At 39.0% G+C, this 14,348-nt stretch overlaps 1 protein-coding gene across 5 annotated transcripts in view; it reads right to left on the bottom strand.

The window, feature by feature from the left end:
• FSIP1 (fibrous sheath interacting protein 1) overlaps nt 1-14,348 on the bottom strand; it is a 199,153-nt gene that overhangs the window by 122,062 nt on the left and 62,743 nt on the right. For all 5 annotated transcript variants that reach the window (XM_024132750.3, XM_024132745.3, XM_055088327.1 and 2 more), the window contains exon 10: nt 4,836-4,976. In XM_024132750.3, coding sequence (XP_023988518.1) covers nt 4,836-4,976 — 141 coding nt within the window. The remainder of the gene's footprint in view (nt 1-4,835; nt 4,977-14,348) is intronic.

Here is a 14,348-nt window from a genome sequence, read left to right as displayed (position 1 = left end):
CCTATAGAGCACCAAAACAAGGGAAAGTGACTCTCAGAGCTAGATGGGATTAGAGGTACCAGAGGGTACTGCATGGCAAATGATGGAGAGGGTATTTGTGGGGTTTGTTGCCTACTCTATGAATATGGCTACTTCCATTTTCTCTTAATTCTATTATCTCAAATTATCTCCACACAAGTAGTTAGCCTGACAGATCATGGTCAAAACCAATACTCCTAACCCCATGGGAACCAACTAGGTGAGAGGTGAATGGCTCAGCACAAATCCTCCCCCAACATGTGAAAAACAGCTCAAAGCACAGCACCTTCACATGCTCAGCACACACAAGCTGCCTACTTGTGCTGGAGAAACTGACCTACCATCCAGCCACTTTTTTTTTTTATTGGAGTATAGCTGGTTTATAATGTTGTGTTAGTTTCAGGTGTACAACAAAATGATTCATATATATATATAATATATTATATATATATATTCTTTTTCAGATTCTTTTCCATTATAGCTTATTACAAGATACTGAATATAGTTCCCTGTACTATACAGTAGGTCCTTGTTGTTTATCTATTTTATATATAGTAGTGTGTATACGTTAATCCCAAACTCCTAATTTATACCACCCTCCCTCCTCCCTTTCCCCATAGTTTGTTTTCTCTGTCTGTGAGTCTAGTTCTGTTTTGTAAATAAGTTCCTTCGTATCATTTTTTAGATTCCACATGTAAGTAATATCATATGATATTTGTCTTTCTCTGTCTGACTTACTTCAGACTAATACTTCTTAATTACTAATATTACAAATTAATATTAACTAATATTACTTCTGACTAATACTTACTTATTTAGGATGATAATCTTTAGGTCCATCCATATTGCTCCAAATGGCATTATTTCATTCTTTTTCACAGCTGAGTAATATTCCATTGTATATATGTACTGCATCTTCTTTACCTATTCATCTGTTGATGGACATTTAAGCTGCTTCCATGTCTTGGCTATTGTAAATAGTGCACTATGAACATTGGGGTGCGTGTATCTTTTCAAATTAGAGTTTTCATCTTTTCCAGACATGTGCCCAGGAATGGGACTTAATACTTAAACCCTCCCTACAGCTACCTAGCAAGTGTCACTCCAGCCTAATTTGAAATCCTTGCCCCTGAAAGATCACTCTCACTGAGATCAACCTAACTTTCTTCCTTAGTATTTAGTAGAAATCTGTTGCTTTGTGGCTTCCCAATCACCATGGTTTTTTCCTTATACTATAAAGAATAAAAATAATACTTCAAATGTTAGTCCTTCAAATCTCTTCGGGAAGTTTTCATGAGTGATTTTTCTACCAAACCATCCATCCCCTCCTTCCCCACAACACACACACACACACACACACACACACACACACACACACTCTCACACATACACACACGCATGTCTTTTCTTCACCAGGCTGAATAAACACACTCAGCCTCCTCAACAACCCTTCACATGAGCTGGTTTTCATATCTTCTTTATCCTTGTCCCTCTACTATCCAAGTATGATCAGCTTTGCTCACCTCTTCCTTCATGTGTAGTACAGCAGCTACATTATAGAGCTGACTCATTCTGAGTGAATCCAAAAGATTTGTTTCACATATGCTGCTTCTAGTAGCCATTACTCATTCTGCCTCTACTTATGCAGCTGGTGCTCAGGCCCCTGCATGCCCACTGAATTTCATAGTATATTTTGAGCCTCACCTGCATTTCATTGTGCCTACTTCCCCTAGCTCCTAAAAGCAGGATCCACTGATACCAATACCACCACCACCTCCAGATTAAATCAAATCCCACTTCCTCCACCAATCTTGACCAACACAAATGTGCATCCACAGCCTCAGGCTACCATCGGAAACATAGGATTAAGTCACTTTTCCAGCCTTTACTCACAAATCAATCCTGGGACCCAGGTGGCTCCAGGAGCACCCCACAGGGCTCCTGCATTGCCCCTTAGCTCACTCTTTCCTCCTTCTATCCCTAAGAGTAGTTGTATTTAGATTTGATCCTTTAATCACCAATTCAATGGCCACAGATTACTTTTTTCACCCAAATCATTGATCTGGAAACAATATTCCATTGCCATAGGGAGAATAAGACAAAATTAGCTGTTTCTAGAAGCTATATCATTCAGAAAACATAGTCTTTGGTCTGTAGGCAACAGGCTAACTTTTCTATATATATAAAAGACAATGTCATATTCTCCTGAAAAGTGTTACTAAATTTCCAAAAGTAACTTTCAACAGAAGATTTCAACCAATTAATACTAAATATATAGGAAGCACACAAAATGAGCCTTAGATACTATAAGTAACACCATCTCTCACCAAAAATAAGTACGCCAAGAATCACAAGCAAAAGGACAGAGGTCATCTAGCCTCACTCCCTTGATTTTAAAGTTATAAAACTAAGTGTCTAAGAGACTGAGTGACTTATTCAAGGTAACAGAGCAGGCTACTGACACCACTGAAACAAAGACTGGGGTCTCCAGATTTCCCATCCACAAAGTACCTAGAATTCTATGAGGTACAAAGGGCTTTACAGAGTTTGAAGCAGACACAGGATCATCCCTCAAAAGTACACACACAGTACACAGTCTATTCCATAGGCCATTATGAAACAATAAGCAATTAAAACATAAAGACAATACAGATCATTACTCATGGGCCTGTGTCTACCAGATACCAGTTTCTGAAAGTGTTGACACACAAAAATGTGGAATTATCATTTATACAAGGGATTCCAAACATTTGCCAATGAATATTATTGGTTATAACAAATTTACCACACTTTAACGAAAAGACAATATTAATCAGAAAAGAAAAGCCAGTAAGTACCAGAAAGGCAGTATAGCATGGCTGTTAAAAGCTAATCATTTAACCCCTATCTCTTCCTCTCACTAGCTCTACAATGCTGAGGAAGTTACTCAACCTCTCTGTGTCTCCATCTCATCATCCATAAAATGAGGATAGTAGTGTTTACCTCATAGAGTGGTTATAAAGATTAGGTAAGTCAATAAATTCTAAACTATTTGCAACAGTGCCTGGCACATAGTTGATACACAATTGTTCTTCTCTACTTTTTTGTTTTTTTGCTCTTCTGTATTTATATTATTCTTTTCCACTTAGACAACAACCAACTCTTGATATTTATCATATCTCTTTAAGTCTAGCCAACCATCATATGACACTGGAATAAAATGTAAGATTTTCTAAAGGACCCAGCTTTTGAGCCAAAAATTAAATAATTTATAGAGACATGGTAGAAAAGAATGGATACGTGTCCAAGGCATAGGACAAATGATCAGAAATCAGAAGAACTGAGTTATGGAGAATGACAGGCTTTGCCTACCTGGGATTGGTAGGTCTGGGATGAGAAGTGCCAACAGTTTTCAAAACCAGTCAAACCACAAACATTGTATTTACCACATCAAGTTTTCAATGCCTCACCAACCACCCCATAACTACTGGCCAAGGGCAAAGAACCCCTATGCACTTCCTAACCATTCCTACTTCTTTTACTTCTTCCCGATATCATCACACTCAAGGAGAAAAAAAAAAAAAAAAAACCCTGAGAAAATAAGAATAGAGGTCTCCCTGAAATATAATTCCATTAAATTTCCCATGAAAAGTAAGCAAAAATGAATGATAAAGAGAAGCAAAATGCATTTATTCCCTCTAGATCTGTTGCCTGACTCTCGTTAGGTAGACCTAGATACCCTTTAGGTCCAAGTCAGTGCTGTTGTCCATGGCTGGCAAATGGGAAGAGCAATTCAGCTGGACGTGACCATGAGGGGTGAAGAACCTCAGTCAGGAATGATGGAACACTCGTAGAGAGCTCTGAGGAGACCAGAATTTAATCAAAAGTACTTACCTGATGCTAACTCTCATGGGGCAGCATACAAAATGGAATAATAAGAGAAGAGAGTGATCAGGTTATAAGCAGCTGCACAGGAGGTGACAATGCTGAGAGAAGGGTGATACAAGTAGGGACAAGAAAGAAAAGATTTTCAAAGAGTCATAAGGAACAGTGGTCAGATATGGCCACAAATCATAAGTACTGGTTAAAACTTCATGAGGCCTGAACATCATGGAAGAGAACAGGATTTAGTAGGAGACAGAAAGTAGGGACTGCAATTATGATAAGACCAGCCCAAGGAGAGAGGATGTAGGTAGAATCACAAGGTCAGCCTCATCATGTTTAATTTTAGGTAAACGCCAAAATTAAATATGTAGCCAAAATTTAGAAACATTCTCTGGGTAGCTGGAAAATCATAATATTATAGAGCATTTCTAATAGGTTCAGAATATCAACCAGCTCACAATTTAGTTGATTTGAGAGTTTTCGCTCATCAGCAATAATACGTCTTTAAATGGCAAGCAATTAAAACATGAAATAGGCTCAAGATGGATTTTCGAATGTATTAATATTGAGTAATAATATATTATGAATTATGAACCAAAAATGGGAGTATTTAAGCTTTAAGACCAACATATAAAGATGATTTTATAGAGAATAAGTACCAAATTTTTCCACACAAAGAACATATGTCTTTCAGACACAGAATATTAGGCATATGGATGATTATTCTGACTTCAGATCACCTTTCACAGGTTTATTATATCATATAAATTAATTATAATACTACTTTAAGTTCTATGAGTTCTACTTTTAGCCTTTATTCAAATCCTTACTCACAAATACCCATGTTAGCTTTCTTGCCTGATGTAACACATAAAAACAGTCATAAATCAGTCAAAGAACATTGGAACATTTTTAACACAATCACTGGTTACTTTAAATAAAAAAAGATTTACCACATTTTCCTTCATCTTTCTTAGCTTTTCATCTATCTCTCTCAACCGATTCTGCCGATCTCGTTGCTCTTTGGTATTCCGAAGTACCTTTTCTCGTGGAGTTATTTCTGTATTTCTATCATCACCATTAAGGTCAGGTTCCTAATTAAAAAAAAAAAAAATTTCATGCACAGGCTGAAACTATGCCATCACACATTGTTCCAGAGCAACTGAGCCTTGAATGCTGGCTTTGCTTCTCAAACAGTATTTCTTCCCTTCAATATTTATAATTCTCTAAACTCTTCCTACTTGAGGGAGAAAAGGTCCAACTATACTAAACAAGTAAGGAAATAAACTCAATCACCTGGAAAGCAGGAAGTTAGAGTGAAAAGAGCAGTGGCTGGGAAGCAGGGACCTCGGCTCTGATCCCTGCTCTGTACTTATCAGCTTGGAATCTTAGGCAAATCAGTTTTTCTGGACTTCAAGTTCATCATACATAAATTAAAAAAAGAAAATGCCCATCTATGTTATGAGAGGCAGCTATGTAACAGTGAAAAGAGAATTGAGCTTGGTAAAGTCCGGAGTTTTGAACCCTGGCTCTACCTGGTTCCTGACTGAGATGGCCTTAGGGGAATCAATGAACCTCTCTGAACTTCAGTTTCATCAGCAAAATGATAATAATAATATCTAGCCCAAAAGTCATCACAGTACATCGCAGGCATGCAGCAAATCTTAGTACCTAACAAATATGAGGGACTTCCCTGGTGGCACAGTGGTTAAGAATCCGCCTGCCAATGCAGGGGACACAGGTTCAAGCCCTGGTCCGGGAAGATCCCACATGCCGCGGAGCAGCTAAGCCCGTGTGCCACAGTTACTGAGCCTGCGCTCTAGAGCCTGCACTGAGCCCACGTGCCACAACTACTGAAGCCTGCACGCCTAGAGCTCGTGCTCCGCAACAAGAGAAGCCACCGCAATGAGAAGCCCATGCACCGCAACGAAGAGTAGTCCCCGCTCGCCGCAACTAGAGATAGCCGGCGCGCAGCAATGGAGACCCAACGCAGCCAAATTAATTAATTAATTAAAAAAATATATATATGAGCTGAATAAGTCCTTTGAAAAGAATAAGCACTATATAAGGAAAGCATCTCATTATTATCAGCAATATTTGAATTGACAGAACCATATCCTCCCAAAGTTAGTATTATTTCTAGGTGATTTAAATGGGTATTTCTTGACAGTAAGCTGGCCCTGTATCTATAACTAAACTTCCTACATTTCCTCCACAGATTTCCTACTCTGTGCTGCTATGAGGTAACTAATATAAATGACATTTTTAAAGTTGCTTAAGCAGAATCCTCCCACATTCTCATTCCTTACATAGAGTTGATCAAGAATAGTCACCGTTTTCACTTCTAATACCTCTTTAATCAAGGCCCTTCTCTCTTTCTCACTGCTTCATCATTCACTTCAACTAGTAGTTTTCAAACTCCAGTGGGCTTCAGTCTCACATACAGAGTCTGTGAAAACATTCAAAGGCCCAGCCTCCACCCTGGAGACCCTGACTCAATAGGTAAGGACTGAGGACTGACCTGAAGCACAACTGCTCGAAAATTTGAGAACTATCAACTTAAAGTGCAAAGTTCTCACCCCTTCCCGGCCTTTCAGGCTCATCTCCCATTACTTGGGTCTCTGACCCAAAGCCTCGGCAATATTCACCACTGCTAGTTCTCCACTCTCTATGCCTCCTCCTTCCAACTCCTCATAGAGACTCCTACTCTTTTTGAGCTCAGCACAAACACATTTTCACTATAAAATATTCCCTGACATACCCAGGAAGGGCAATTATTCTGCAGTCATGCCGCATGTTCCCTCACTGCACTTACCACACTGTCACGGCCCAGATATGGACCCGGACTGGTCCCACCTTGTATCCCAACACAAACTACAATCTTGAAGCTGGATAAGCACTGGCCAATAGACTGTAATTTTGATTCTCAGTGATCACACCAATGAAATATTGTATAAAATTCTACTGAGGAGGGGCTTCCCTGGTGGCGCAGTGGTTGAGAGTCCGCCTGCCAATGCACAGGACACGGGTTCGTGCCCCGGTCCGGGAAGATCCCACATGCCGCGGAGCAGCTGGGCCCGTGAGCCATGGCCGCTGAGCCTGCGTGTCCGGAGACTGTGCTCCGCAACGGGAGAGGCCACAGCAGTGACAGGCCCACGTACCGCCAAAAAAAAAAAAAAAAAAAAAAAAAAAATTCTACTGAGGAGACTATTAAAAGAGTATCTCAATTTCAAGAAGTGACTCTTTTACATCTTATTTTCCCCAAAAGGGGACTCACTTCTATAGCCCTCAATCTCTAGAAGCAACCAGAGGGTGAATTATGATCGGCAATATCTTTAAGAAGGAAACCTAATGTTAGGGAGGAGTTTGGAATAGATGGTATCAAGGTCTCCTTGCAGCTCTAAGCATCCAGTATTTTATGGCCCACTTTGAAGTACGATACACATTGTCTCAGTCTGTTTGAGCTGCTATTACAGAATACCAGACTGGGTGGCTTATAAGCAACAGACATGTATTTCTGACAGTTCTGAAGGCTTGGAAGTCCAAGATCAAGGCTCAAGCCGATTCTGTATCTAGTGAAGGCCTGCTTCCTAGTTCCTAAGTGGCCATCTTCTGGCTGTGCCCTCACATAATAAAAAGGACAAAGAAGCTCTTTGGGTTTCTTTTATAAGGGCACTTAACCCATTTATGAGGGCTCCATCCCCATGATCAAATTACTCCCAAAGGCCTCCCCTCCAAACACAATCACACTGGGGATTAGATTCCAACATATGAATTTGGTAAGCACACATCCAGTCTATGGAAGATAGTGACCTGAAAAACACTCAAACTGTATTTCATTTTTAAATAGAAATCTTTTTTTTTAAAAAGGACATTTTAAATAATCTACAACTATGTTTTTCTAAATCATTGGCTAGGCGAAAAAAAGAAAAACGGAAAGAAAAAATTTGTAAACCAGACTTCATCAATATTTTTTAATTTTACTTATCCAAAGCCACCACTAAGAAAATAGAAAAGCCACAGACAGAGAGAAAAATATAACACACAAATCTGACACAGGACTTGTATCCAGTATATACAAGGAACTCACACAGTTCACTAAGTTCACACAGTTCACTTAGTTCACTAAGAATCAATAATATTTAAAAATCCAGTTCTAAAATGACTTGAACAGATATTTTATAAAAGAAGATAACATAAGTGATAAATAAGCACATGAAAAAGTCCTCGACATCATTAAGTCATCAGGGAAATGCAAATTAAAATCCCAATGAGGTATCACCAGCCACTAGAATGACCCACATGGAAATGTTTGTTAAAATTAAACGTTGGAGAAGTACAGAAAAAGCAAACTCTCACATGTTGTTGGTGTCAGTATACAATGGCACAACTGCTTTGGAAAACTGTTTGACAGTTTCTTAAAAAGTTAAATGTTTGTTCATGTAGCTCAATATCAAAAACAAACAAACAACCCAATCCAAAAATGGGCAGAAGACCTAAATAGACATTTCTCCAAGTAAATTGATACAGCCACTATAGAGAACAGTATGGAAGTTCTTTAAAAAACTAAAACTAGAACTACCATACGACCCAGCAATCCCACTACTGGGCATATACCCGGAGAAAACCATAACTCAAAAAGAGTCATGTACCACAGTATTCATTGCAGCACTATTTACAATAGCCAGGACATGGAAGGAACCTAAGTGTCCATTGACAGATGAATGGATGAAGAAGATGTGGCACATACATGCAATGGAATATTACTCAGCCATAAAAAAAAGAAACGAAATTGAGTTATTTGTAGTGAGGTGGATGGACCTAGAGTCTGTCGTACAGAGTGAAGTAAGTCAGAAAGAGAAAAACAAATACCATATGCTAACACATATATATATGGAATCTAAAAAATAAAAAAGGTCTTCCCTTGTGGCACAGTGGTTGAGAGTGCGCCTGCCGATGCAGGGGACACAGGTTCATGCCCCAGTCTGGGAAGATCCCACATGCCGCGGAGCAGCTGGGCCCGTGAGCCATGGCCGCTGAGCCTGCGCGTCCGGAGCCTGTGCTCCGCAACGGGAGAGGCCACAGCAGTGAGAGGCCCGCGTACCGCAAAAAAAAAAAAAAAAAAAGACATTTTTGCAAAAATAGCATGACCAGAGTTTAATAAAAACACAACATTGTAAAGCAATTATACTCCAATAAAGATGTTAAAAAAACAAAACAAACACACACCAGCCAAAGCCTTCATGTTCCTGGGTGTCAATATTTCCTGTTCATTTTCTTAGTCTTAATAAAAAGAAATAAAAATGAAAAAAAAAAAGTTAAATGTTTGTCTATCCTGTGACTCAGAAGTTCCACTCCTGTGAATCTATCCAAGAGAAATGAAAATGTACGACACAAACTTTGTATATGAATGTTCAGAACAGCTTCATGCACAGAGCCAAATGCCCACAGAGACAAGAATGATAAACTGTCATGAACATCTGATGCAAGCTGGGACAATTACTCTTTCTCCCTGACCTCTGTCTTGTGGTTAGGTTTAGTCAATGAGAGGGGAGGAGTGTTAGGAGATTGGAGCACAGGAAGAAGAGTTTGGGGTATCTTCCCCTTCCCCACACTGCTTTGGCATTATGGTTTGGGCAGCAATGTATCCCTGAGGTGCCCATTAAGGGGATTTTTCTTAGATTCAACTGAATATTCATGTTCAAAAGCAAACAGAGGCCACACTTGGAGCCAGTCTACTCAGAAGGATGTAAGACAGGAAACACAGCAGAGCAGTGTCAGGTATCCCTCTTCAATGGGAGTTTTTGCTGCAGTCCATGTCATAACTATATAGGTACAAGGGGCAAGGAAGCTACCCTGGAAGATTCTTCTACCACAGCTCTAGCTCACCCTAAGCTCCAATACACTTTTTCTTCTCCCTACCCACTGTTGCTAGTCCTAAGTGTCCCAACATCTCTTACTGGCTCCTTTAAATATGTAAATAGTTCCTTCATCTCATTATCTTCAAAATCCAAGTTGGGTGTTTTTTCTGTTCCTTGCCCAGAACTCTAACTGGTATACTGTGTATGTATGTGTGTATGTGCATGTACCTGCAGAGAAATAGACTGGAAGGAAATTTAACCTGATGATAAAAACCTTGATGATTTTATCTTATTTTTCTTAGATGTTTTTGTATTTCCTGAATTTCTACAGTAAACATGTAATGATTTCATAAGCATAAAAAGTCATTTCTTATTTTTAAGAAAACAAAAAATTATTCTACCAAGGCTATTTTCATTCTGCTTTGACAATGTGACTCTCTGTACCCAAAAGATACTGGCCTGAAGGTGAGATTTTAGCCCCAGTTCTGCTGACATAAGCAGCTGGGTACTTTTGAGCAAGTCACTTTTTCTTTCTGGGTCTCAATTTCTTCTGAGAAAGTTTCTTTCAACTCTGAAAGCTTATGAGTCTGCAATTCTCCACAATTAAATCCAAGGATATATAACGTCTTTCCTCAGTCTCAGTCTCTGATAGCATAACCATATAGTACAAATATTTGAAGGACAGCATGTGATGAAAACAGAGGCCAAGAGGGAGCAAGAAAAGGCAATCTGGTTCTGGCCAAGATTGCTCACTGGTACATTCAAGAAGCTCCGTGGTGCCAGGAGAGGTTCTATTGTCACATCAAAGTGCCAATCAGTACCATCTGTTTTCCCGATCAGCAGAAGAAGCTTGCTTTCCTCTGGTAGAAAGTTTTGAGCAGATTCTCTGACCATCCATATTGTTTATATATTTCTGAGTCATACAGAAATGCTTTTATTCAGTTAAAGTAAAATTCAGTTCAGTAAAAGCCTCCATGATATGCACAGAATATCTAAGGAGCGACAAGAAGAGAACAGACCCTGAGGTCAAGAGATATTTGTTGATTTGACTAATTGATTGCCAAGGGATTCTAAGTTCATCCTTAAAAAAATATCTGTGGTGTTGACTGAGCCAACAGGTGTCTTTGAAGCTAAGTAAACTCATTTCTAAAAGCCAAATACAGAGGAAGTTACTCATGCCTCCATAAGTTATCTGATATGAAAATAAGGCATGAGGTAAGGGCCAGAAAAACACAAACCTGCCTAAATAAAGCCAGCGTGCCCTGTGTTTTCAAGCTAATGGTATACTTTTCCATAGGCTACTGCTATTTCCTGGCATCAGATGGATCATTTGCCTGGCAGTACTAAAAGTAAAGAAAAAAATCTTTCAGCCAGATTGTTTTTATCATTTTGAAATACTTCCATGAAATGAAAGAAACCTTGACTACACAGGAGGCTTAACATAGAAGAACCAAGAAATATAAACAAAAACTTCAAAGTAATCTGTAAAACACAGGTGGCAAGAAGAATTCCCCAGATTTAGTTGGGAACGTTTGCCAGGTTAGCATCAGAGGCAAGGACATCTGAAGTAACTTGCTGTCTATTCCTCAATTTAGAAATCCATGCTCTTGTGGCATACTTCTATAGTTTTTTGAAATGAACAGATGGTCAATAAGATTTCTGTGCTTGTGACTAGCATACATAAAAGATTCCTCAGTTCCTGCCCTTGACCAGCATAGTAAGTAATCTGAGGTCAAGTGAACAGCATGGCCATTATTGGAACTCTACAAATCCCTGAACTCAATAGTAAAACATCTTTCAAGATTACATGTCAAACCATGTTTTATATTTCCTCAAGTTTACCTAACATTGAAACAAGAGACCAAAGCACAGTTAATTGTTGGTCGGTATTCTCTTGGCAAGAAAAGAGATAAATACACCTACAATTTTCCTCAAATGTTTGTTAATTTTTGTTGGTCTTACCAAATCGTATACAACTGAATCAATATTTTAAGAACAAGAAAATACATCAAGTGAGAAGGACTTTTATAGTCAATTAAACTAGTTGACTTAACAAAGAAATGACGATAAGAGCCATTTCTGAAGACTCTCTCCCAACCAGGAAAACAACATCTAATGATGAACTGGAATTCTAGATTTAGTAAGACTGATTGCATGAGAGATGAATAAATTACACTTCTTTATAAGAGCCAAACTGAATAGAATTTATTATTGAATCCAGTTGCTAAGGATTTACGAAACTGAGTGCTTACATAACTCCTATATCTTGGATATTTCTGGCGAAAGCTGAAATCTAACACAGCTGCAAATAAGAAATACGGCAACTAAATTATAGAACATCACTCAGTTTTATGGTGGGATTTACAATACGTGGAAAGAACTACCTGATTTGTTGGAGGGTTAGGGGATGGATACAGAAAGGTATGCACAGTTAAACCACAGATCCTAAGAAAAAAATTGCTTCAATTAGTTCTCTTTTGCTGAGATGAGATGAAAATAAAAAGCAGATGTAAAACTGCAACCACATGACATTACTCACGTTACAGCAATAGCAGTAACATGCCATTCTTTCTTCTGAATGTAACCACATGCTTTGTTTTACGCTAAAGAATCAGATATATAAAAGCCAAATGCTGCTTTTAAAACATTGCTATGAAGTTAAGAGTGAGGGCACCTCATGAGAACATTGTAATCAGCAAGCTCATAAGGAAAAGATTTCTTATCTGCCACTTTCAAACAACCAATACTTCCTTAATCTGAGTCACCTCTCTGGAGTCCCTCAAATTATTCTGACTCAGGTACATTTATCATCCCAGGCTTACGTGCCCACTAGTTTATCATCTTAGAGTTGCCATAGTCAGGTAAGTCAGAAAGCCTGCATGTTTCGACTTGTTTGGGAAACTATTTTCTTGACCAAAATTTTAAAACTTCCAAAGGAATTTTTAAAATATCACTCCTTCATTATATAACCTTTCCTTTCTCTGTGCTCCCCCAGCATATGTTTTCTGTACTTCTCATAAAATCGGTTCCCATATTGTGGTACTTCCGGTTTCCTTGTATGGTCGGTCACGGCACAACCTGGTCTATGTTTACATCCTATCCTCCAGTATCCTATGAGTTGCTTTCAGGTCAGAGTGAAGCCACATATTAATCTGGATACTCAACATCAACCACCACACCATCTCTTGTGAAATAAGCAGGAATTCAAAGACATTTTGATGACCTGTGCAGGGGCTGCGCAAGTTACATAAATGCATGAAGTAGGCCCATGTATTGTAGGCAATACAATATGGCATGAAGGATGGCATAGCAAGCTGGAGAATTTGTGCTCCATAGAAAGCAGCAGTTGCTACTTAGCTCAATCCTGTAGTTTGCCAAAAAGGCTTCAAGCCTAATTTGCCAGATGTTCTAATTTTTCAAAAGAAACTAGAAATTTGGATTTTTATATAAGTTCACCCAATTTTTAAATGTTTGCTAAAAAAAAAAATTGTAAACCCTAAGTAGTCTAAAGGAACCCTACCTGTGAACCCAATTTGCCCTGCGGACCACCAGTTTTCAACCTCATGCTGTGTGATGGCAGCCTTCTCAGGGCCTTGACCCCCTCTGCCTCACTCACTGGTTTCTCTTCCTCCTCCTATCCCTCACTTGTAGAAATGAACTTTCTTAATATTCCTTCTGGATGTGCTTTCTCTCTCTCCTCTGAACCAGCACAGCACTTTGCTCATAGCCTTCTACTGTTCTTACCTATAGTGTCTTGTACCACAGTTATCTATGTGCATTCTGTGTCTCTCATAAAGAAATAAGTTCCTTAAGTCACTTATTATAATAACATCTTGGGTTGAGCTTTGAGTCAAATACCATGCTAAGTACTTTACACATATTAACTCATCTACACTTTAAAAGAACACTAAAGAATATTATCATTACTGTTTTACAGATGCGGCAACTGGGGTTGAGAGTGCTTCTAATTAATGCCCAATTCCTCAGAGCCAAAAAGTGGAAGGGTCAGAACCTGAAGCGAGGCTGTCTGACTCCACAGTTCTATATGTGCCTGACTCGTCGTTATTTATTTATTTGTTAAACATCTTTATTGGAGTATAATTGCTTTACAATGGTGTGTTAATTTCTGCTTTATAACAAAGTGAATCAGCTATACGTATACATATATCCCCATATCTCCTCCCTCTTGCGTCTCCCTCCCACCTTCCCTATCCCACCCCTCTAGGTGATCACAAAGCACTGAGCTGATCTCCCTGTGCTATGCGGCTGCTTCCCACTACCTACATATTTTACATTTGGTAGTGTATATATGGCCATGTCACTCTCTCACTTCGTCCCAGCTTACCCTTCCCACTCCCCGTGTCCTCAAGTCCATTCTCTACATCTACGTCTTTATTCCTGTCCTGCACCTAGGTTCTTCAGAACCTTCTTTCTTTTTTTTTTTTTTTTCGATTCCATATATTTGTGTTAGCATACGGTATTTGTTTTTCTCTTTCTGACTTACTTCACTCTGTATGAGAGTCTCTAGGTCCATCCACCTCACTACAAATAACTCAATTTCATTTCTTTTTATGGCTGAGTAATATTCCATTGTATATATGTGCC

The sequence above is a fragment of the Physeter macrocephalus genome, chromosome 11, assembly GCF_002837175.3.
Source record: "Physeter macrocephalus isolate SW-GA chromosome 11, ASM283717v5, whole genome shotgun sequence".
Classification (NCBI taxonomy): domain Eukaryota; kingdom Metazoa; phylum Chordata; class Mammalia; order Artiodactyla; family Physeteridae; genus Physeter; species Physeter macrocephalus.
Note: the sequence above shows the minus strand (reverse complement) of the source record. Positions and strands in the feature narration are given on the sequence as shown.